General features: G+C 51.3%; 2 protein-coding genes across 9 annotated transcripts in view; one reads left to right on the top strand and one right to left on the bottom strand.

Annotated features, from left to right (window-relative positions):
* The window catches only part of GAK (cyclin G associated kinase), an 85,849-nt gene extending 82,646 nt beyond the window's left edge, over positions 1-3,203 (bottom strand). Inside the window, exon 1 of one of the 3 annotated variants that reach the window (XM_011970891.1) lies at positions 2,856-3,203. In XM_011970891.1, the coding sequence (XP_011826281.1) occupies positions 2,856-3,000 (145 nt within the window). In that variant the 5' untranslated portion in view covers positions 3,001-3,203. The remainder of the gene's footprint in view (positions 1-2,855) is intronic. The other 2 variants (XM_011970892.1, XM_011970893.1) reach the window with 2 other exon arrangements.
* The window catches only part of TMEM175 (transmembrane protein 175), a 34,173-nt gene continuing 12,160 nt past the window's right edge, over positions 3,201-25,213 (top strand). For 2 of the 6 annotated variants that reach the window (XM_011970895.1, XM_011970899.1), the window contains exons 1-2: positions 3,201-3,343; positions 21,534-21,631. In XM_011970895.1, the coding sequence (XP_011826285.1) occupies positions 21,588-21,631 (44 nt within the window). In that variant the 5' untranslated portion in view covers positions 3,201-3,343; positions 21,534-21,587. Of the gene's footprint in view, positions 3,344-18,837; positions 19,022-19,235; positions 19,275-19,592; positions 19,693-21,533; positions 21,632-25,213 lie in introns of those variants that run through there. The other 4 variants (XM_011970894.1, XM_011970898.1, XM_011970897.1 and 1 more) reach the window with 4 other exon arrangements.

Raw genomic sequence — 25,213 nt, 5'->3', positions numbered from 1 at the left:
ATTCCTTAGGCCAGAGCTTGACCCCCAAGGCTCCTGAGCGGGCCCAGCCACTCAGCTAATACTGAGCATGGCACACAAGGGCTGCTGGCTGGCAGAAATTACATGCAACACCCAACCAAACGCACGAGGCGAGCCACGCTTAAACCACACGACAACTGTGCAGCATCGTTTTCATTTTCTGCCTCAATTTGCCTCACTAGCAGTAACACTGAGTTCAAGTCAGCCACAGAGGGAAGGTGGATTTCCCTGCAGTCAGGGCACGGCAGGCTCCATTTCAAAAGCAACGGCACAGAACCCAAAACAAAGAACACACAGCATACACCTGCCCTGGGCATCTCTGACACGGTTGGTGCTCCTGATAATCTGCCTTTTAAAAAAGTGAAGACTAGCCAGGTGGGAAACGGCACATGCCTGTAATCCCAGCCACTCGGGAGGCCGAGGCAGGAAGATCCAGAGCCAAGTTCAAATCCATCCCGAGTAACAGCAAGACCTCGTCTCTTAAAGAAAAAAAAAAAGGAAGATGACAGAACAAATTTGAAGAAATTTGAAAGCTATGCGGTTCCACAGTTCTACCTAAAAACCCATTCACACCACAAGTCCAAATTCCTAAAAGCTAAGAAAACCGTTTTTTCCTAACTCACTTGACAGCAAATCCTAGTCTATCATAACCTCATTTGGGATAAAACCTAACATGAACTGATACGGAGCTAATCGCAGACTTTATCCCACAGTGAGAATATTTAGTCATTTAATTACAGAAACATTAATGTATTCAATTACAGAATACTTTCCCAAGTTCTCTGGGAACATCCCATGATATACAGGTTATACGCTGCAATGATCATTCTGAAACCTGAAAAATTCTGGAATCATAAACATCTGTACTCAAGGGTTCAGATCACGGGCCATCGCCATGTTTACACAAGACAGCCTGAACTCCCATAGCCTATGTTCTAAGGTTGCTGTCCAGACAAAACTTATTTAAGTATGTTTATACAAAATACTTAATTCAGCTTTCACACCCTGTTTCAGTTCAAAGAGACTTCAAAGAACTTAGGAGGCTGCAGGCCACCTATTAAGCTCACAAGGAGGAAATCTACAGCTCCTAATTGCGTTGGTTATTTTTATCTCCTGACTCGCCTAGATAGCAAAGGGAAACAAGTTCCTTTGCACAACCTCAGCGGCCGCCCACATTTCCTTGTTCTTCTTCCTGGGTGCTAAGTGACCCACAGGCTTCTTTCTTTACATGAATCTTCCTCTCCGGGCCCCAGTGAGGGTGCATTCTCCATCCCTCAAACCCTGATCCGTGCCATCTTCTGCTTGACTCCTTCCCAGAGCTCATACTGTGTGTACCACCCCAAGGATCCCACCGCCAAGGATCCGTCCCTATGCTGCCTCTGTCTCTCCACCGCTTGAGCACCGGTCTGAGGTTCCAGAAACCAAGTCCTGTCCACTATGAATTTCTTAAAGAATGAAGATAACCACCTAGTATTTTCAGAATAAATGAGCTGATCTGAGAGAAATCTGTTTCTAACAGAAGATGTGAAAGAGGATCACACTTCAGCCTCCACCTCTGAAAGAAGAGCTTGGAGCTGACCAAATTGTACCCAAAATCTGTTTGGTTTTGACCACAACGGAAACAAAGTGTGTGACAACGCTGCAGTCAAAATGTCTCCGCAGACCTTCTGTGATAATCAGAAGTCTGGGATAGTTTCCCATCTGGTCACAGGGCAGGCACCTGGACAGGCTAACCCTCCAGGCCTGAGAGGTACCACGGAGCTGGTGAGGGTGAGGGTTTTTGTGTCCCTTCACTCCCTTGCCCTGTGCCAATACAGCAGAATAGAGTCACGCTTCCGCACCGAAGTCAACCATGTTTAGCCAACAAACTTCACAGCCAGTGAAACGTGACACACCTCCAGGCACCACTGGACAAAAAATGGAAGGAAAATCCACAAGAGAGAAGGGGACTCACTGACACTGGAGATCGATTCCGTGTGAACGGAGAGGACGTTCAGGCGGCTAGAAATGGCAGGCAGAGACAAAACTGACTCAAGACTGACTCAAGAGGACTTAAGCCGAGTGACCTGTCCACTCTGCAAATTCTATATAGGTCGCAACTACTGGCTCTGTTTCCTGTACCACACACAGAATCACACGAGTAGATGTTCACCGGGAAGAGAAACACTGAGGTGTTAAGAAGAGGAACGGGGATCACTAGACAGAGCCCTGTCTACCCTCAGCCAACCCCCCACCCGCCAGGCTACGACCGCAACTACCTGCAACACGTGTCCATCCACCTACTGTCAAGTTCCCTGAACTGTAGAAGAATGAGCCCTAACCTCCAAAGTCCAGTCCTGTCCCTGCCTGCTCAATAACCCTAGATGTCCGGCAAAAGACCAAGGCTTAAACCCCCTCCTGCACCGCTCACCTCCTGACTCCAGCTGTCGGCCTTCCAGCACCCTCCCTCAGCCTCCCCTGTAGGCCCCCACCCAAGCTCCCTGCCTGCCACCATCGCCCACCTCACCCTAACATCTTCGCCCACCCACCCTGGGGGGTTCCCCAAGCCCCAGGCCTTGCTCCAACTTGACCCTACTCCTATCACAAGAAAGTACCCCGGCCCCAGCCTCGCCCTCCGCAATCACCGCCAGCAGGCACTGACCTACGGGGCCCCCCACTGTGACCCTCGCCTGGCCCTGACCCACGCCCTCGGCAGAGACCCTCCCCTGGCCGACCCTGACCCACAACCCACGCTGGGACCCCTAACCCACGCCCTTCCACTCCAAGCTGACGCTGCCCCCAGCGTCCCGGAGACAACACTCCGCGGCCGCACCCGCGCTGCCGACCCGGGGCCTCACCTTCGGCCAGGACCCGCCGCACCCGCAGCCGCAGCTCGCCCAGTTCCACCGTCTGCCCCACGAAATCACTCTGGTCGCGGCCGGAAGCACCGCCCAGGGAGCCTGGACCCGCCAAGAAGTCGAGCGCCGACTGCAGCAGCGACATGGCGGTGGCTGCGCCGCACCCCGCGGCAGCCGGAGTGGTCGGGCTCGGGCTCCCGCTCCCTCGCCGTCCGGGTCAGCTCAGTAACCGCCGGCCCGGAGCTGCACCATCTTCCGCCCCGACGCCGTGACGTACTCGCGCGTGAAGACGCGTCGCGTCAGGCGGCGTCGGGGCCCAGCCCCGTCTCCTTCGCCGCGGCCTCGCTTCCTGGTTGCGCGCTCCGGCGCGGAGGTCTGACGGAGACAGCGCGTGCGCGGCGTCGCCGGGCTTGTGACGAACTTCCGGTTATCAAGCTCCCGGCCGGGCTGACTCCAGCGGAGCGGTCGCCGCGGCGGTTCCCGCCCAGGTAGTTCAGCGCCCCAGCCCAACTCCCGGTACCGTTCCCCACATGGTCTGTTTTGTGGGAGGCTCCTTCTCAGGTGTCTTCGATTTAAGCGCTTCGCCATCCTCTGGGTGGAGTCAGCCTCCCGTTTGCTGTTAGCGCCGCGTTTGCGAATGGGTTCGCGAATTTTTCTCTCAGTTGGCTAAGGAGCAAGGAGTTAGCGTGCGTTAAGCTATCAATAAATACTTGCTTTTTGTCTCATGGAGGTCGGAGTTTCCTGTGACGCTTAGCGACTAAGCTTGGCAGCCCCCTCCCAGCAGCCAGGCAGGCAGTTGGCAAGGGAAACGCTGCTGCACTGCCTTGTCTTCCGAGCAGAGGGCCAGGGTCTGGGCGGGGGAGTGACCAATAGTGGGAGCTGTGGGCTAGAAAACCTTCGTCCTGGGCAACCACAACACTGCAGAGACTGCCCTGTGACCCTCAAGGTTCGTTCGCACCCTGACATTTTCCAAGGCAAAAGCAAGTCCTCATGAACCACTTGGAAGGGTTCATAATGCCCAACCATTTGGAGATGAAAAGGTGACGTTCCTTCTAGGATAATGAGGAAATGGCTCACAGACAGTGCATTTTTAGTTTTTGGTCCACACAGTATTTGGGGGTTGGGAGTGGGTAGCAGGAGGTGAATTAGTTGCTGTCATTTAAACACTGATGCCAGGCGCTGTGGCTCACGCCTGTAATCCCGGTACTTTGGGAGGCCGAGGCGGGCGGATCACCTGAGGTCAGGAGTTTCAGACCAGCCTGGTCAACATGGTGAAACCCCGTCTCTACTAAAAATACAAAAATTAGCTGAGCGTGGTGGCAGGTGCCTGTAATCCCAGCTACTCGGGAGACTGAGGCAGGAGAATCGCTTGAACCCAGGAGGCGGGCGCCACTGCACTCCAGCCTGAGACTCCGCCTCAAAAAAAAAAAATAATAATAGTAATCATTGAAAGTCCTGAACGTTAAAAATCTAGTTTTCCAGCTTCTGTGGAAAAATCAAACCTGTCAAATATTGGACCCCAAATGATGTGTGTTACCAGTTACCTAGAGCGGTCCCTCCAGGTAAGACACAGTCGTTTGCCTGACCAGTTTGGCTCACGTATGTTACCTGCCTGGTTCCTATAGTCATTTGAGGTTGCAACCCTTTCCATAGAGTTATTTGTTCTCAAATTCAAAAATGGATTCTAAAGCTCAAATCAGCCTCTTAGCCGTCCCAGAAGCTAACATCTGTTATCTTTATCATTAAAAGATAATAGACTGAGCTCACTGGAACACTTACCTATTTTATGGAATGAAGTGTTACATGTAGCCAAATGAGATCTTTAAAAATACATATAACAAAAATAACAGTAGCAATAGCTTAGCTTATGCACTGATTCATTGCTTGCAGCATCCTTTTCTGTAAGGGTTCATTGTAATGGTCCTAAAGCATCTTTGTGAAGAAAGCACAGTATAATTAACCCCCTTTATTTTTGGGATGAGAAAATATGCTCAACAATGCCATTACTTGGCCAGGGTCAACAAGTGATACGGCTAAAATTCAATACAAGTTCTGGCTTTTCCAGCCAGCGCATTTGTCTGGTGGGCTGTGGAATAGAAGGATTGAGAGATCAGGAAAGAATCCCTGCTGGAGACAGACATCTGGGCATCCTCAGCGTAGAGGTGGCAGTTGGCTGTAGGAGCTGAAGAGAGGACCAACAGAGATGGTGTACTAGACATAAAGAGGTTAGAATCTTCAGAGAATAGACAGCTTGTGGAGAAAGGGCAGCCAGTGAAGGAGGAAGAAAACCAAGAGAGTGTTGTCACAGAGCCAAGGAACAAGGATGTGCAGGGCAGAGAATGCAGTTAAGTGTCGAATGCTGCTTAAAAGTCAAGTAGAAAAAGAAATGGAAGATACGTGTAGATTTATTCACAACGGATCACTGGTCATCTCACCAAGAATAGCTTCACTGGAGTAATGAGGTGGAAGCTACATATCACCATAGTAGAGGAATGAAGAGATGATGAAGTAGAGATGGCAAGTGGAGATAAGACGTTTGTCTGTGGAGGAGAATGTGAACAACTTTAGGCCAACAAATTCAGCATCCTTAGCTTAGAGAGCTAGAAGGATGATGAGATGTTTTAAGAGGAGAGATTCTTGAGCAGCCTAAAGCTGATGGAAGGGAGAGAAGGTTTGCTGGTACAGAAAAAAGAGGAATAATAAGATAATTCTGTCTTAATGAGATATCTTCCATCTCTTACAACATAGGAGGGGAATGGCATCCAAAGCATAGGTAGAGATACTTGCTTTGGACATAGGAAAACACTTAGGAAGAAAAATGGGCTGCAGTTGCAGGTGACCTTATGTATTTATTGGAATGAAGGTGAAGGAATTCTCTAATGGCTTCTGTTTTCATTGGGAATGAGGAAAGAAAAGCTTCCACTGAAAGTGAGAGGGGAAGTAGGAATCCCAAGATTTAAGCAGTGTCAAGAAGATATAAAATAGCTGTTATGAAAAACCTAGCGAAAATTGAAAAGCATGATAGCGTTCAAGCACTCATTTGGAGGCCATGAACTTACACTGGCATGACCTGGGATTGGCTGGACATTTCTAAACCTTGTCATCACTTTGGAAACCAGAGTCGGACTCCTTATCTTACAAATATTTCTGGAGCACCTTTATTTATCGGCGTTGAAGTAGATGCTGTAGTAATACCATCTTAACCCGAATATCTATCTCCGTATCTCATGTGAACTCTCGAATGTTTGTTCTGAGATACCGCTACGTATATAAACATGTATATACCCAAAACTGAATTTATAGTCTTAATCCCCATACCTGATTTCCAAAATTTCATAGCAAAGAGGATTACAAGAGATTAAGAGGATCATTTTATAATGATGAAGGGATGAATTCATCAAAAAGACTTGATGATCTTAAACATTTATGCCCCTAATAACAAAGCTCTAAAATACACAAAGCGTAAACTAATAGCTCCAAGGAGAGAGAAGTATTACAATTGTAGTTGGAGATTGATGTAGTTGGAGAATATTCTTTCTCAATAAATAGAGAATAAATGGATACGCAGAAAATCACTAAAGATATAGGAGACTTGACATGACTGTCAGTCAACTTGACCTAATGAATGTTTATGGAACACTCCCCACAATAACAGCAGAATACACAGTTTTTCAAGTGCATTAAAACATTAACTGAGCCTGATCATATTCTGGTCTATTAAACAAGTATGTTAGCTGACCAGAATGATATTGAATATTAAAGTAGAAATTAGTAATGGATTGGAAAATCCTTTCAATATTTGGAACCTGAATAACTCACTTTCATTTTTTGTATGTTTTTTAAACTCATTTTTAAATAACTCATGGTGGCCGGGCGCGGTGGCTCACGCCTGTAGTCCCAGCACTTTGGGAGGCTGAGGAGGGTGGATCACGAGGTCAGGGGATCGAGACCATCCTGGCTAACACGGTGAAACCCTGTCTCTACTAAAAATGCAAAAAGTTAGGCGTGGCGGCGGGCGCCTGTAGTCCCAGCTACTCGGGAGGCTGAGGCAGGAGAATGGCGTGAACCCTGGAGGCAGAGCTTGCAGTGAGCCGAGATCGCCCCACTGCACTCCAGCCTGGGCGACAGAGCGAGACTCCTTCTCAAAAAAATAAATAAATAAATAAATAACTCATGGTTCAAAGAAGAAATCAAAAAGGAAATTAGAAAGTATTTTGACAGGCCGGGCGCGGTGGCTCAAGCCTGTAATCCCAGCACTTTGGGAGGCCGAGACGGGCGGATCTCGAGGTCAGGAGATGGAGACCATCCTGGCTAACACGGTGAAACCCCGTCTCTACTAAAAAATACAAAAAAAAACTAGCCGGGCGAGGTGGCGGGCGCCTGTAGTCCCAGCTACTCGGGAGGCTGAGGCAGGAGAATGGCGTGAACCCAGGAGGCGGAGTTTGCAGTGAATTGAGATCCGGCCGCTGCACTCCAGCCTGGGCCGCAGAGCGAGACTCTGTCCCAAAAAAAAAAATAGTATTTTGAACAGGATGAAAATGAAAATGCAGCATTTAAAACTGGTGGGATGCTGCTAAAACAGTATTAAAAGATAGATGTCAAATCAGTGACCTCAGCAGTCATCTTAAGAAACTAGAAAAGTAGGCCGGGCATGGTGGCTCACTTTGGCAGGCCAAGGCAGGCCGATCACTTGAGGTCGGAAGTTCGAGACCAGCCTGGCCAACATGGTGAAACCCCATCTGTACTAAAAATACAAAAATTAGCTGGGTGTAGCAGTGCACGCCTGTAGTTCCGGCTACTTGGAAGCCTGAGGCAGGAGAATCACTTGAACCCGGGAGGTGGAGATTGCAGCAAGCTGAGACTCTGACACACACACACACACACACACACACACACACAAAAAACAGAAAAGTAAGAGAAAGTGAAACCCAAAGTGAATATAAGAAGGCAGATAATAAGTATCAGTGTGGAATTCAAAAAAATAGATAACAAAAGCAATAAAGAAAATCAGGGAAACCAAAAGCTGATTCTTTGAGATTAATAAAATTGAAAAATCTTTGGCCAGATTGAACAAGAAAAAGACAAGACACGAATTACCAATATGAGGAATGAGAGATGACATCACTACTGAAAGAATAATCAGGGACTATTATTAAGAACTTTAGGCCAACAAATTCAGCAGCTTACACTAAACGAACAAATTCCTGGAAAGCATAAACCACTTAAGCTCATTTAAGAAGAAATTGTGTTGGGCTGGGCACAGTGGCTCATGCCTGTAATCCCAGCACTTTGGGATGCGAAGGCAGGTGGATCACAAGGTCAGGAGATTGAGACCATCCTGGCCAGGATGGTGAAACCCCGTCTCTACTAAAAAAAAAAAAAACACAAAAATTAGCTGTGCATGGTGGCGTGTGCCTGAAATCCCAGCTACTTGGGAGGCTGAGGCAGGAGAATCACTTGAACCAGGGAGTCGGAGGTTGCAGTGGGCCGAGATTGAGCCACTGCACTCCAATCTGGCGACAGAGTGGGACTTTGTCTCAAAAGAAAACGTATTGTATGAAAGGATGAAAGAGGCCCTGACATGCATACAATTAAGGCATTGCAACATACTTTGTGGTATCTAACCATCTTTATTTTTTTTTTTGAGGGGATGAGTACCCCATTCTTCGTGATGTGATTATTACACATTGCATGCTTGTATCAGAACATGTACCCCATGAATATATACACCTACTATATACCTACAAAAATTAAAAATTTAAATGCTTTTTAAAAAGAAGGAAATAGACAACCTAAATAGCTCTATGTCTATTAAAGTATTGAATTTATAGTTGACAAATCTTCCCTTAAAGAAGACTCCAGACTTGGCTGGGCAGAGTAGCTCATGCCTGTAATCCCAGCACTTTGGGAGGCCGAGGCAGGTGGATCACCTGAGGTCAGGAGTTCAAGACCAGCCTGGCCAACGTGGTGAAACCTCATTTCTACTAAAAATACAAAAATTACCCGGCATGGTGGTAGGTGCCTGTAATCCCCGCTACTTGGGAGGCTGAGTCAGGAGAACCACTTGGACCCAGGACATAGAGGTTGCAGTAAGCTGAGACTGTGCCATTGCACTCCAACCTGGACAACAAGAGCAAAACTCGATCTCAAAAAAAGACTCCAAACTTAGATAGCTTTACTGGGAATTCTACTAAACACTGAAGGAAGAAATACCAGTTCTATACAAACTCAGAAAGTTGAAGGAAGGAATTATTTCCCAACTCATGTTTCCTAACAGCATTATTCTGATACCAGAACTCCACAAAGACGTTACTAGAAAACTACAGGATAATATCTCTTGTGAACATAGACATGAAGATGCATTTAAAACGTTGATTAGCAAATTGAATCCAACACTATATACAGAAAGGATAATGTACCATGACCAAGTGGGATATCCCAAGAGGGCAAAGTTGGCTTAGCATTTGAAAGTGTATCAATGTAATTCACACTCTTGAGAATGAAAAAATAAAATGGATCATCTCAATAGATACAGAGAAGCATTTGACAGAACCCAACATCCATTACTGATTTTAAAAAAAAACAAAACTCAGCAAACTGGGAGTAAAATGAAACTTCCTCAACCCAGTAAGGGCGTCTGTGAAAAACCTGTAGCTAGCATCATATGAAATAATAAAAGACTGAATGTTTTCCCCCTAAGACCAGGAACAAGCCAAGGCTGGCTGTCTGATCTCACCACTTCCGTTCAACATTGTACTAGAAATTCTAGCCAATGTGATGAGGCAAGAAAAAGAGGGCCGGGGCTAGGCACAGTGGCTCACATCTATAATCCCAGCGCTTTGGGAGGCCGAGGCAGGCAGGTCACCTGAGGTCAGGAGTTTGAGATCAGCCTGGCCAACACGGTGAAACCCCGTCTCTACTAAAAACACAAAAATTAGCTGGGCGTGGTGGCACATGCTACTCTGGAGGCTGAGGCAGGAGAATCACTTGAACCTTGGAGGTGGAGGTTGCAGTGAGCTGAAATCGCACCACTGCAACTCCACCCTGGACAACAGAGACTCGGTCTCTAAAAAAAAGAAAAAAAATCAGAATCTATAAAAAGAGCTACTCGTGAGTTCAGCAGGGTTGCAGGATACAAGATAAATATGGAAAAATCAATTCTATTTCTACATACTAGCAATAAATATTGGAAGTTGAAATTAGAGACATTTACAATAGCATCAAAAAGTCTGAAATACTTGGGATAAATGTGAAAAAAGATGTGCAAGACTTATATGCTGAAAACTACAAAAAATTGCTGAGAGAAATTAAAGCCCATAATCAATGGAGAGATATGCCATACTCATAAACTGGGAGATTCAACAGTGCAGTTCTCAAATTGACCTGTAGATTCAATGTAAACCAATCAAATTCCCAGCAGACTACGAGAATTTGACACATAGATTCTAAAATTTACTTGGCTCTGCAAAGGAGCGAGAATAGCCAATACAAGTTTGAACAAGGACAAGACAAAATTGTATGATTTGCGTTACCTAATTTAAACCCTTGAAGCCACAGTAATCAAACCTGTGGTGGCTGGGTGTAGAGGTATGTGCCTGTAGTCGCAGCAACTCAGCAGGTTGAGGCGGGAGGATCCCTTGAGCCTGGGAGTTTGAATCTAGCCTGGGCAACAGTGTGGAGTTGATATAAAGATAGCTAAGTAGGTAAATAGAAGAGTCCAGAAATTGGCCCACAGGTGTCTATGGTCAACTGATTTTTTATAAAGGTGCAAAAGTAGTTCATTGGAGAAAGAATAATTGTTTCAACAAAAGATGGTGGAAAAATTGGATATTCATGTGTTGAGAAAAAGAAACCTTGGGCCGGGTGCAGTGGCTCACGCCTGTAATCCCAGCACTTTGGGAGGCCGAGGTGGGCAGATCATTTGAGGTCAGGAGTTCGAGACCAGCCTGACCAACGTGGTGAAACCCCATCTCTACTAAAAATACAAAAATCAGCTGGGCTTGGGGGTGAGTGCCTGTAATCCCAGCTACTCAGGAGGCTGAGGCAGCAGAATTGCTTAAACCCAGGAGGCGGAGGTTGCAGTGAGCTGGGATGGTGTCACTGCACTCCAGCCTGGGCAGTAGAGTGAGACTCCACCTCAAAAAAAAAAAAAAAAAAAGGAAACTTAATCCATACCTAGCATTATACATAAAGGTTAACTCAAAATCATAAATCTAAATGTGAGATCTACAACTGTAAAACTTACGGAAGAAAATCTATGAAATGTTCTGTGAGATTTTTAGCCATGACCCCAAAAGCATTTTCCATAAAGGAAACAGATAAACTGGATTTCATCAATATGAAGAACTATATAATACACTGTTGAAAATGGTCCATGCAAGCAATCAGTGAATAAATAAACTGATAAATCCATAATATAGGCTGTCATTCAATAATAAAAAGATAAGCTATCAAGCAACAACAAGACTTGAAGGAACCTTAAATGCATATTGCTCAATGAAAGAAGCCAATGTGAAAAGGTTCCATACTGTATGATTCTAACTATAGAACATTCTGGAAAAGGCAAAATTGTGACGACAGTAAAAAGAGCAGTAGGCCGGGCGCAGTGGCTCACACCTGTAATCCCAGCACTTTCAGAGGCCAAGGTGGATGGATCAACTGAGGTCTGGAGTTCAAGACCAGCCTGGCCAACATGTTGAAGCCCCACCTTTACTAAAAATACAAAATTAGCTGGGCATGGTGGCACATGCCTGTAATCCCAGCTACTCAGGAGGCTGAGACAGGAGAATCACTTGAACCTGGGAGTTGGAGGTTGCAGTGAGCCGAGATCACACCATTGCACTCCAGCCTGGGCAACAAGAGTGAAACTCGATCTCAAAAAAAAAAAAAAAACAAAAAACCGTAGTTGCTAGGGGTTCAGGAAGAAAGAGGGAGGGTGGAGCACCAGAGATTTTTAGGGTGTTTAAACTATTCTGTGTGATACTGTTTTGGTGAAAACAAGTCATTTTCCATTTGTCAAAACCCATAGAATACAGCACAGAGTGAAGCCTAATGTAAACTATGGACTTAGGTTAATTGTAATGTGTGAATATTCGCTTGTCAATTGTGTCGAATGTGCCACAGTAATGTAAGATGTTAATAATAGGAGAAAGGGAGGCTGGTGACAGTGGCTCACACCTGTAATCCCAGCATTTTGGGAGGCCAAGGTGGACGGATCACGAGGTCAGGAGTTCGAGACCAGCCTGACCAACATGGTGAAACCCCGTCTTTACTAAAAATACAAAAATTAGCCGGACATGGTGCTATGTGCCTGTAATCCCAGCTACTCAGGAGGCTGAGGCAGGAGAATCGCTTGAACCCAGGAGTCGGAGGTTGCAGTGAGCCGAGATTGTGCCACTGCACTCCAGCCTGGGTGACAGAGTGAGACTCCGTCTCAAAATAATAATAATAGGAGAAAGGGGAAGGGGGAATGTGAAGGTGTATAAAAGAACTCTGGGCCAGGTGCGGTGGCTCATGCCTGTAATCCCAACACTTTGGGAGGCCGAGGTGGGCAGATCACAAGGTCAAGAGTTCAAGACCATCCTGGCCAATATGGTGAAACCCCATCTCTGCTAAACATACAAAAATTAGCTGGGCATTATGGCACAGTCACCTGTAATCCCAGCTACTCGGGAGGCTGACGCAGGAGAATCATTTGAACCCGGGAGGCGGAGGTTGCAGTGAGCTGAGATCGTGCCATTGCACTCCAGCCTGGGCAACAAGAGTGAAACTCTGTACTTGCTGCTCAATTTTTCTTTTTTTTCTTGAGACGGAGTCTCACTCTATCACTCAGGCCGGAGTGTAGTAGCGTAATCTCAGTTCACTGCAGCATCTGCCTCCCTGGTTCAAGCAGTACTCCTGCCTCAAACCTCCCAAGTAGCTGGGATTACAGATGCATACCACCACACCCAGCTAAGTTTTGTATTTTTAGTAGAGGTGGGGTTTCATGCTGGCCAGGCTGGTCTTGAACTCCTGACATCAGGTGATCTGCCCACCTTGGCCTCCCAAAGTACTGGGATTACAGAGGTGAGCCACCATGCCTGGCCTCTGCTCAGTTTTTCTATAAACCTAAAACGGCTTAAAGAAAAAGTCAGTTTTGGCCAGGCGTGGTGGCTCACGTCTATAATCCCAGCTACTTGGGCGGCCGAGGCAGGAGAATTGCTTGAGCCCAGCCTGGACCACATAGACCCCACGTCTTTATAAAAAAGGGGGAAAAAAAAAAGAATATTTTGTCAAGCTCAATGTCATGAAATGATTTTCTCCAGCATTATCTTGTAAGAGTTTTGTAGTTTTAACTTTTTTTTTTTTTTGAGACAGAGTCTCGCTCTGTCACCCAGGCTGGAGTACAGTGGCCGGATCTCAGCTCACTGCAAGCTCCGTCTCCCAGGTTTATGCCATTCTCCTGCCTCAGCCTCCCGAGTAGCTGGGACTACAGGCGCCCGCCACCTCGCCCGGCTAGTTTTTTTGTATTTTTAGTAGAGATGGGGTTTCACCGTGTTAGCCAGGATGGAGTTTTAACTCTTACATTTATGTCATTGATCCATTTCAAGTTAATTTTTGTATGTGTATTAGGTTGAGTCCAAATTCATTCATTTGCATGTGGATATTCAGTTGTCCCAACACCATTTGTGAAAAATACTTTTCTTTTCCCATTGAGTGGTCTTGGCATCCTTGTCAAAATCAGTTAACCATAAACGTGGGGGGTTATTTTTGAACTATATTCCATTGGTCTGTGTCTTTATGCTGTCTTGACTGCTGTAACTTTGTACTAAGTTTTGAAATCAGGAAGTGTGAGTGCTCCCAATTTTGTTCTTTTTCAAGATTATTTTGGCCATTATAGGTTCCTTGAATTTTCTATTTTTTTTTTTCTTTTTGAGACAGAGTCTCATTCTGTCACCTAGGATGGAGTACAGTGGTGTGATCTCAGCTCACCGCAACCTTCGCCTCCCAAATTCAAGCGATTCTCTTGCTTCAGCCTCCTGAGTTGCTGGGACTACAGGCACACACCACCACGTCCAGCTAATTTTTGTATTTTTAGTAGAGATGGGGTTTTGCCATGTTGGCCAGGCTGGTCTCAAACCCTGCTCACCTCGGGTGATCCACCTGCCTCTGCCTCCCAAAATGCTGGGATTATAGGTGTGAACCACTGCACCCAGCCAAAATTCAGAACTTCTGTTCTCCTAAAGACTGGTAAGAGAGTGAAAAGACAAGCCATAGACTGCAAGAAAATATTTCCAAATTATATATCTTGCAGGATTTTTAACTAGAATATAAAGAACTCTCAAAACTCAATGACATCACAAACAACTCAGTAAACGAGCAAAGATTCTAAGACACTTCACTGTGAAAGCTGTACAGATGAAAGTTAGTAGAGAAATTAGTCAGTAGAGACTGACTAGTCTCTAGAGTCAGTAGAGAAATAGCAAATTAAAACCACAATGAGACACCCCTACACAAGTTATTAGAATGACTAAAATAAATTAATTGAATTATGATTTTTATTACTATTTTTTTTTTTTCCTAGATGGAGTCTTACTCTGTCGCCCAGGCTGGAGTGCAGTGGCACGATCTCAGCTCACTGCAACCTCCACTTTCTGGGATCAAGCAATTCTCCTGCCTCAGCTTCCCAAGTAGCTGGGATTAAAAGCGCCCACCACCATGCCTGGCTATTTTTTGTGTGTGTTTTTAGTAGAGATCAGGTTTCACCATGTTGGCCAGGCTGGTCTCGAACTCCTGACCTTGTGATCTGTGGAGTCTCACTCTGTTGCCCAGGCTGGAGTGCAGTGGCACGATCCCAGCTCACTGCAACCTCCGCCTCCTGGGTTTAAGCAATTCTCCTGCCTCAGCCTCCCGAGTAGCTGAGACTAAAGGCACTCGCCCCCATGCCCAGCTAATTTTTGTATTAGTAGAGACGGGGTTTTACCATGTTGGTCAGGCTGGTCTCAAACTCCTGACCTCAAGTGATCCGCCTGCCTCGGCCTCCCAAAGTGCTGGGATTACAGGCGTGAGCCACCGCGCCTGGCTAATTTTTGTATTTTTAGTAGAGATGGGGTTTCATCATGGTCAGGCTGATCTCAAACTCCTGACCTCAGGTGATCTGCCCGCCTTGGCCTCCCAAAGTGCCGAGATTACAGGCGTGAGCCACCACGCCCAGTGAATTGTTTTTCTAAGCCGTGCCAAACCGAGTACCAGAGGAGATGAGCAAGTGCAGGTCTCACGCCCCGCTGGTGGGAATGCAGGTGGTGCAGCCGCCTCGGCAAATCATCTGGCGGTTTCTCATGAAGTAAACGTGTCCTTATGATACGGCCCGGCAAAACTGCTCCAAGGCATTTACCCAAAAGTCATGAAAACATGTTTACACAAATGCCTGTGTGCAAATGTTTATATACAGTGGCTTTATTCATAATTGTGCAAAATGAAACAATACACATGTTTTTCAGCTGGTGAGTGGACCCACAAACTGAGGTGTGTCTGCAGTGAAATTACCACACAGCAACCAAAGAAGTGTGTTACTGATACTCCCAGCACCACAAAGGGATCTCGAAAGAAGCTAGGCTCAAAATCTCTGTAGGGTGCGATTCTGTTTATACAACATTCTGAAAAAGGCAAAATTGGCCAGGCACGGTGGCTCACACCTGTAATCCCAGCATTTGAGGAGGCCAGGGTGGGTGGATCACTTGAAGTCAGGAGTTCGAGACCAGCCTGGGAATCATGGTGCAACCCTGTCTGTACTAAGGATACAAATATTAGCCATGCGTGGTGGCGGGTGCCTGTAATCCCAGCTGCTTGGGAGGCTGAGGCACAAGAATCGCTTGAACCCAGGAGGCGGAGGTTGCAGCGAGCTGTGATTGTGCCAGTGCACTCCAGCCTGGGCAACAGAGCGAGACTCTGTCTCAAAAAAATTAATTAATTAAATAAATAAATGAAGTAAAATTACAGTAACAGAAAACAGATCAGTGATAGCAGGGCTTGGGGTTGGGGAAGCTTGGACACAAAGATGCTGTTTGAGGATAGAACAGTTTGCTGGATTGTGGCTAGCTGTGGTTACGTGCCTGTGTGCGTTCTAGGTGAGAAATCTCCTGGGCATAGAGCGAAAGCCCCCACCTGCTCCCCGCGCCTCCCTGCCTGGGTCCATGCAGTGCTGCCTGGAAGTTGGCGAACATTGTTCTTATTTGTGGTTTTCATTTCTTACCGTGTATGTGTGTGTAATTAAGAAGATAGATGGTTGTTGTATGTGTCCATTGTTTCCATAAATGGTATAATAGTATGTTTTTGCAACTTGATTTTTTTGTTTTAACATTTTGTTTCATAGTTTTATACTTGTAGATCTGTTTTAACGTTCTGATAGTTTACGTCATGGTTTGATGATTTCTCCCTTACTAGTCAGAATGTTTTCATTTTATTGTTAAAACACGCCAGGCTGGCTCGGTGGCTCTCGCCTGTAATCCAAGCACTTTGGGAGGCTGAGGCAAGGAGATTGCTTGAGACCAGGAGTTCAAGATCAGCCTGGGCACCATGATGAAACCCCTGTCTCTACGAAAAATACAAAAATTAGCCAGGCGTGGTGGTGCACGCCTGTGGTCCCAGCAACACAGGAGGCTGAGGTGGGAGGATCACTTGAGCCTAGGAGGTCGAGGCTGTAGTGAGCCTTGATTATGCCACTGCCCTCCAGCCTGGGCAACAGACTAAGACCCTGTCTCAAAAAGAAAAAAGGAAAAACTACGTGTTGCCTCAGTGCAGACCCTAGGCAGCCTCTCGTGGCAGTGAGACTTCCAGGAATGGACCCTTGGAGGACGTGGCACTGCACTTTACTAACCGTTGCTAAACTGTCGCTGAAGCACACATGTCGGTTTATATGCCGGCCTCGGTTTCTGTTTCCCCAGGTCCCTGCCTTCTCTGTCTCCTCACTCTCCTCACTCCCCACCGTTCATTCCTGCCTCGGTTTCCATTTCCCCAGGTCCCCGCCTTCTCTCTCCCCGCTGTTTGTTCCAGCCTCGGTTTCTGTTTTCCCCAGGTCCCCGCCCTCCCCATCGCCTCACTCCTGCCGGCGCCCCCCCCACCCCCCATGCCTGGCCTCTCACCATTTCATTTGCACCTCCTGGATCTCCCTGATTGCTGGTGACGTGGATTGTCCTGTGTGTGTGTTTTGCCCGGCTAGAAACTGCGGTGAGCCTCCTCCGTCCATTCTCTGGGGTGGGTCTTCTTTGTTTTTGTGCATCTCGCCTTGGTGTAAGCAGCACATCCCTTTTCCCGAGGACCCTCTAGCTGACCACGCATCTCAGCCCCCTGATGCCCTTGGCCAAGTAAACAGCACCCCTTCAGAGTAAAACCTGGGGGCCCTGCCTTGTCACCTCCCGCTGGCGCTGAAGGGCTCTCCCCAACACCCTTCCTGAAGAGGCCTCCTCCCCTTAAATGGTGGAGAGCCGGGCCTGTCCTGCCCCCTGCTGCTCCTCTCCTCCTTCCCGGGTGCCACTCCCTTGGACCACCCCCACATTTCCAAGTAGTACAGAAATTACTTCTGCTGCTAACACTGCTCCATCAGAGGAACCTGTGAAGGCTGCATCTCCAGCCTGACTCCTTCCATCCCCGGAGCTCCCCTGCCCTGAGACAGCCTCGGTGCCTCTGCTGTGTCCCGGGAAACCAGCCCGAAGCAAGCACTCACTGTTCCTCAGGAATGTGCTCTGACCCACCTTCTTCACCAGAGGAAGGACTGGGTGGGCTCTCCCTTCTCCGTCACCCCCCACCGCGCCCCTGATACTCTTAGGAGCTGCTTTCCCACATGCTGTGTGTCTCCTGGGATGCCAGACCTCCGTCACCCCTCTCCTGGGTCATAGCAGCCCTTCTGACTGGCGTCCTTGGCACACTCTGCCCTCTTCCCTGCTCCAGGGGCGCCTCAGGTGGGGCTCAGCCAACATGGAGCCCTCTGGCCCCATCCTCTGTTTGGGGAACTCATCTCAGTGTGCCCAGCCTCCACCTCGGGTGCAGGGTGAAATCCACAGTGCCCGGTTGGCACAAGGCTGCCCAGCACCGTGCACCATGGCGCCTGCAGCCACAACTCAAGTTCTGTCTCCGTGAGGCGCTGGGATCTCTTCTGTCCAGAGCACTCTCCACCTGGCATCGCGTTCATCTTCCCAGACGCATCTCTGATGTTAAAAATGCCTGGGGAGTGCTGTGCTGGGCCACAGCTGTGGCATGTGCCAAGTGTGCGCCCAACCCAGGCTCCCACAGACGGACTGGAGTGTCTCCCCTGGTGCTAAGTTTGGCTTCGTATGGCTACAGACAAAGGGCCTTGGTTTCCCCAGAGGTCACCAAGGGAGAGTGCAGCCCGTGTAGGAAACAGCCCCAGGCACGTGTGCATGGGCACCAAGACCAAGGGAGAGCTCTCAGGAGAGCGCAGCCCCTATGGGAAACAGACAGCCCCAGGCACGTGTGCACGGCTTGCTCGGAGACCAAGGGAGAGCACTGCGGAGACCAAGGGAGAGCGCGGCCCCTGTAGGAAACAGACAGCCCCAGGCACGCATGCACAGTGCTGAGACCAAGGGAGAGCGCGGCCCCTGTAGGAAACAGCCCCAGGCACCCGTGCACGGGCAAGGGCCCCACAGGGCGCTGTGTTCCTCTTCCACGTTTAGGTCGGCCATGGGGTCGGCGATCTCAGTGCCTTTCCTTGTGTCTCCCATTCCCTGAGGAGAAACTGAGGCCTGATTCACCCAGATCAGTGTTCACCAGTAACAGGGCTGGGCATGGCATCTGTTGTTGGCCTCTCAGTCTGGAGGCTGGAAATTTGAGGGGCACCTGGGAGAGGACAGAGCAGCATGGACCCTTCCCCTGCTCAGCAGTGGCCAAGCCCCCCCATACCAGTCCCTGTCCCTGCACCAGGGCTGAGGCTGCATGGCCGATCCCCAGGAGCACCCACAGGCACACTCAGACCTGCCTTTCCTCCCAGGCTCCTGTGACCGCCAGGCAGCGTCTCCACCATGTCCCAGCCCCAGACCCCAGAGCAGGCACTGGACACACTGGGGGACTGCCCGCCGGGCAGAAGAGACGAGGACTCTGGGGAGGGGATCCAGTGCTCCCAACGCATGCTCAACTTCAGTGACGCCCTGCTGTCCATCATCGCCACCGTCATGGTCTGTATGGGGCCCCTGCTCAGGCCTGCCCCACCCCAAGCCCCTCGAAGCACTGCCCAGCCCACCTCAGACCTGTCCAGGTCTTGCCAGCAGCCTTGGGTCCCCCATCTCCTCGGGCAGCTTGGGGGGCCCAGCGCTGCCTTGGAGTCCCCAGTACCGCCACACCCAGCCCAACCAGCGTCTCTCGCTTCCTTCTGTCTCTCTGCCTCCTCAGATCCTGCCTGTGACCCACACGGAGATCTCCCCGGAACAGGTAACAGGGCAGGCTCTGCTCTGCGTGGTGTGGCCCTGAGAAGACCCCGGGTCCCTGAGGCCCGACCTGGCACAAGGAGCTGACCCTGCACCCCTCGAAGCTTCTGAGGCTTAGGAGGCAGAGGCGGGAGGCGGGGGCCTCCTTAAAAAAGGAGGGGGTCAGCAAGTCCTGCTCAGCCTGTGCCCACCCCAGCAGAGGTCCTGGCTTCCTGGGAGGGCAGGAGACTGGGCTCCTACGGCTCTGTTTCTGAGCTCAGTGGACAAAGGCAGCGCCCTGGAAGTGAGCCAGAGGATAGGTTGGAAGAGGAAGGTTCCGGGCTGCCCCAGCAGGCCCCTTACGTAGCTGCTGTGAGTAAACAGGGCTGGTGTCCCGCCTCAGGAGGGACACTCCCACCCTGGCTGCTCCTGCAGGCCTGGAGGTGAGCAGGAAGGGTTTACAAGCAGAGTTTCCGCTTACAGCCGCCTGGACTGTTTCTGAGCTAAAGAGCAACACAGCATCTTAGAAGGGGAATGACTGGAGGGCATCTGGGGCGCACACCTGCCTGGCTCGGTGTCCTCATGACAGGCTCGTGCGGCCCAAGCCTCATGGGTGCGCGAGGCACAGCAGTGACCACGTAGCCCTTCCTGGGCCAGTACTGAGGTTGAGGCTCCAGTCCTGACTTGTGAGCTGAGCCTGGGGAACGCTGGGAAGTCATGGGAGCTGCTTAGAATTCGGCTTTCTCAGCCATGTGAAGGGGATGACGAGACTTTTCATAGGGTTTTCACGAGAAGTAGAAACGCAGGTGGAGCCTGGCCCAGTCTGCAGGCACCAGCAGACAGCAAGCAGCACAGGCACTGGGACCCTGGGGCCGCTCCTGCCCTCCCTAGGGGGCAGCGGCTCAGGAAAGCTGCGTCCCCACCGAGGCCCATGGGGTGGGCTTGGCCAAATGCAGTCGTGAGGTACTGGCCTTGGCTGCCCCTTTCAGAATGGGGTTGCTGAGGTACGGCCACATCCACCTGCAATGCCCATGCCAGAGGGCACATGACAGTGAAGGGCCCGGGCGGTTGAAAATAAACACCCGTGAGCCTGAACCTGCCCTGACCTCTCTGCAGCCAGGGCACCTTTCTGGGACTGTGACATTTACTGCCCTGTCTCTCCTGTGTCGTCCTAACGGGATCACAGGGAGGGTCTGAGCCTCAGAAAGTCCTGGAGAGTCAAAAGCTCATTCAGAGAACACATTTATGGGATGAGGGAAAGGCCTGACATGTGTCCCGGGGAAGGTGCTAGAAAAGCAGACACCTCCCTCCTTGTGAGGAGACGGGAGCTCCTGGGGCTGTGCTCACTCTGATGAAAAATAAAAGACAGTTGTAACTTTGAAAACCCATGATTCGAAAAGCTAGATGGAACTCAATAAAGAAGTGGCTGAAATACCGAGTTACTGACCCAGAGACCTGCCTGCAAGTGAAGAGCCAAGGGAAACAGTAAAGCACTCAGTGTTCTGTTCGGAGCATTCGTGGGGAAAGCATGAAAACCTTGTCAGGGCTGGAGGGTGAGGGCCTTGTGTCGAGCGCGGCGCGGCCCCCAGTGCCTCCATGCTGACCACAGCCCCCAGGGCGGGCCACCTGTGGGATCCCTTGCAGCTTCCAGAGACCCTTTCCTGTGGCTGCTTTGGAATTGCTACCTAGGCAGTGCCAGGTGTGACCCTTCTGTGCTGTCAACCTGTGTGTCCCTCCGAAGTCCACACGCCGGACACCGCACAGGGATGGCGTTGTGGGGCAGAGCCTTTTGGAGGTGACCCGGTTATGATGGCAGAGCCTCATGGATGACATTTGTGACCTGGTGCTTTTGCCCTCCTGTCCCTTCCCACATGCAGACACCCAGAGGGCACCATCCCCGAGGCGGGGTCCTCAGCAGATACTGAGCCCCTTAAGAGCTGACCCCCCAGCGGGAACATAGCCCATAGAACTCTCTGGAGTGCACCTGTGGGTGTGGGTGTGGATCAGTGCCCCGGAGAAGGGGTGGGGGCTGGGGGGTTGGGGTCTGCAGGCACCAGGGAAGCAGACCAGCTGGAGACGGAGGCTGGACCCAGAACAGGGCACCCAGGGTCTGCTAGGGAGGCCAGGACCTTCCAAGGTGCCTCACGCGGCCCACCTGAGGGTCTCGCCCTGCCCTGGGCCAAGGCCAGCCCCCCTGCCCCCCCACCCGCATGGTGCTGTCTCGACTGCCATTCAGGGACACTCATGTCACCTGGGCTCTGACAGCAGTGCTCTTGTATTCCAGCAGTTCGACAGAAGTGTTCAGAGGCTTCTGGCAACACGTATCGCAGTCTACCTGATGACCTTTCTCATCGTGACGGTGGCCTGGGCGGCACACACAAGGTGGGAGCTTCCAGTGGGTCCACAGCTGCTCTCAGGGTTCCCATACCCTGCACCACATCATGCACGAGTCCCCAGGGGTGGGGGACAGCAGGTTGCCCCTCCCACCCTCATCTGCATGGGGATGGCGTTACTTAGCCTAGCCCCAGGGCCTGGGACAGTGTGGACGGTGCAGTAGGTAGAGGTGTGGATGGTGTAGACCATGCAGTAGGCATAGGTGTAGATGGTGTGGACAGTGCAGTAGGCGGAGATGTGGATGGTGCAGTATGTAGATGGTGTGGACAGTGCAGTAGGCAGAGGTGCGGACGGTGCAGTAGGCGGGGAGGGGGAGGGGCGGACGGTGCAGTAGGCGGAGGTGCGGATGTGGCAGTAGGCGGAGGTGTGGGTGGTGCAGACGGTGCAGTAGGCAGAAGTGTGGACGGTGCAGTAGGAGGAGGTGTGTGGATAGTGCGGTAAGAGGAGGTGTGGATGATGGAGACGGTGTAAGCAGAGGTGTGGACGGTGCAGTAGGCGGAGGGGTGGACGGTGCAGTGGGCGGAGGTGCGGACGGTGCGGTAGGCGGAGGTGCGGACGGTGCGGTAGGAGGAGGTGCTAGGTGGAGGTGCGGACGGTGCGGTAGGTGGAGGTGCGGACGGTGCGGTAGGTGGAGGTGCGGACGGTGCGGTAGGAGGCGGTGCGGACGGTGCGGTAGGAGGAGGTGTGGATGGTGGAGATGGTGTAGGCGGAGGTGCGGACGGTGCAATAGGTGGAAGTGCGGCTGTTGCGGTATGCGGACGGTGCAGTAGGCAGAGGTGCGGACAGTGCGGTAGGCAGAGGTGCGGCTGGTGGAGACAGTGTAGGCAGAGGTGTGTACTGTGCAGTAGGTGGAAGTGTGGACGGTGCAGTAGGTGGAGATGTGGACAGTGCAGTAGGCGGAGGTGTGGATGGTGGAGACAGTGTAGGCAGAGGTGTGGACGGTGCAATAGGCGGAGGTGCGGACGGTGCGGTAGGCGGAGGTGTGGACGGTGCAGTAGGCGGAGGTGTGGATGGTTCATTCAGTGCTGCCACTGCTTCTTGGCCACACGGGACCTTCCTCCTGCCTGCGAGAGCTGCCTCAAAACCAGGCTGCAGCCGGGCAGGAGAGGGCACATATGATGTGCCCCATTAACACTGGCTGGGGCGGTACACAGCCCTGTCCTCCTGGTTCTGTGCCCTGGGGACTCACCGCACTGCCTTCTCCCTGGCAAGGAGGCTGTGTCTGCGGGACACGTGCTCCAGGGCTGGAGCTTCACCTTCCAGAGGAAAAGGTTCCTTAAGATCCAAGGAGCGGCCAGGCAAGGTGGCTCACGCCTATAATCCCAGCACTTTAGGAGGCCAAGGCGGGTGGATCACCTGAGGTCAGGAGTTTGAGACCAGCCTGGCCAACATGGTGGCACCCCGTCTGTATGAAAAATATGAAAATTATCCGGGTGTGGTGGCACCTGCCTGTAATCCCAGCTACTCAGGAGGCTGAGGTAGGAGAATCGCTCGAACCCAGAAGGTGGAGGCTGCAGAGTGGAGATCGCACCACTGCACTCCAGCCTGGGTGACAGAGCGAGACTCTCTCTCAGAAGAAAGAAAAAAGGGATCCAAGGAGAGCAGGGCCCAGTGCTGCCGGGGCCCCTGACCACCTGCCCCAGGCAGAGAGGAGCAGGAGGACACCAGAGGTGGAGCTGGGGCCGCAGGGCGGCGGGTGCTGGGAAGGCATGGGCACCTGCCTTGAAAGCACGGCTGAACGTTTTACATGGCAGACGTGCTTTCAGCAAGGTGACTGTCTCTGGTGGTGACAGATGGTCCTCTTACTTAGCGGAGGGCTTTCTCTTCAGCTCCTTGTTCACAGAGCGCCTGGGAGACCCACAGCCTGACTGTGCCAGGCTCCCCATCAGCTCAGCGGTGTGAACAGGGCCAGGCCCTCCTGCCTGCCCTCGTCCACCCGAGGCCACACCCACTGTGGAATCCATGGGCAGGGCAGGGCGGGGGACTCCCGGAGGCCTGGGGGGGTGCTTCACAGATCTGCTGTGTGCATCTGCTAGGGTCACGTAGGCCTGTGTGCAGCGTCCCGACGCTCAGCAGTCACCAGTGCTGCCGTCTCCAGGGAAATGGGGTCCTTTCCTTTCTACTTTTCAGTGAAATGTGCAGCCCCAGAGTGAGCCCCTGTGTCCAGTAGCCTGAGGCCACCCTTGGGCCCCTGATGGGGTCACAGAGCCCCGGGTTGGGGGATTTCGGCTCGGTCAGGCCCAGCCCAGAAAGAAGCCCTAACTTCAGAGTGGATGAGGCACGGAGGTGCGCCTTTCCTGCTTCAGGAGTGGGACCGTGTGGGCTGTGCTCATTTTCCTGGTGACAGACAGTGGTCCATGTTTATTCTGTTTCTTACTGCGTGGGTGTTCTGTAGGCGTTTCCACAGGTGTAGTGTATGCAATCCCTGAATAAGCAATGGAAAAACGGGGTTTCCTTTTTTCAGAATGGTTTTTGGTCATGAGGTCTGAGGGTCGCATTCCTCAGGAGGAGGAGCTCTACCTCCACAGAGGGTGTTTCCAGAGGGCTGGGGGCCAGGCCTCTGTGCCTGGGAACAGGCAGCTCACAACCTCCTGAGGACGCCTCTCCCATGGGGCCCCAGAGGCCTCCCCTGACAACTGAGCACCTGAAGATCCTGAAAGAGCTACTGTGTCCCCAGCCCCTCGCCTGCACAATGCAGAGGCAGCAGGCACAGCCCACAAGCTCCGCGGTGGCGGGAGCAGGGGGGGACGGGGGGACTGCTCCCAAGGTAATGCTGAGAAAGCCGCCAAAGCTACCAGGGCATGCAGTGCTCTCTAACACCAACTGTTGAGAGCAGGCTGTGAATCAGGAGGAAGTGGCGGAGATCGCCTGGACGGGGGCAGGGTGTGAATCAGGAGGAAGTGGCGAAGATCGCGTGGATGGGGGCAGGCTGTGAATCAGGAGGAAGTGGCGGAGATCGCCTGGACGGGGGCAGGGTGTGAATCAGGAGGAAGTGGTGATCGCCTGCACGGTGGCAGGGTGTGAATCAGGAGGAGGTGGTGGAGATCACCTGGACAGGGGCAGGGTGTGAATCAGGAAGAAGCGGTGGAGATCACGTGGACGGGGGCAGGGTGTGAATCAGGAGGAAGTGGCAAAGATCGCGTGGACGGGGGCAGGGTGTGAGTGAGGAGGAAGTGGTGGAGATCGCCTGCACGGCAGCAGGGTGTGAATCAGGAGGAAGCGGCGGATATTGCCTGGATGGGGCAGGGTGTGAATCAGGAAGAAGTGGCGGAGATCGCCTGGACGGGGGCAGGGTGTGAATCAGGAAGAAGTGGTGATCGCCTGCACGGCGGCAGGGTGTGAATCAGGAAGAAGCGGCGGAGATCACCTGGACAGGGGCAGGGTGTGAATCAGGAAGAAGCGGTGGAGATCGCGTGGACGGGGGCAGGGTGTGAATCAGGAGGAAGTGGCGAAGATCGCGTGGACGGGGGCAGGGTGTGAATCAGGAGGAAGTGGTGGAGATCGCCTGCACGGCAGCAGGGTGTGAATCAGGAGGAAGCGGCGGATATTGCCTGGATGGGGCAGGGTGTG

The sequence above is a fragment of the Mandrillus leucophaeus genome, unplaced genomic scaffold, assembly GCF_000951045.1.
Source record: "Mandrillus leucophaeus isolate KB7577 unplaced genomic scaffold, Mleu.le_1.0 Scaffold98, whole genome shotgun sequence".
In the NCBI taxonomy this organism is placed as follows: Eukaryota; Metazoa; Chordata; class Mammalia; order Primates; family Cercopithecidae; genus Mandrillus; species Mandrillus leucophaeus.
The sequence above is the reverse complement of the archived record's forward strand: the minus strand, read 5'-3'. Positions and strand labels throughout refer to the sequence as shown.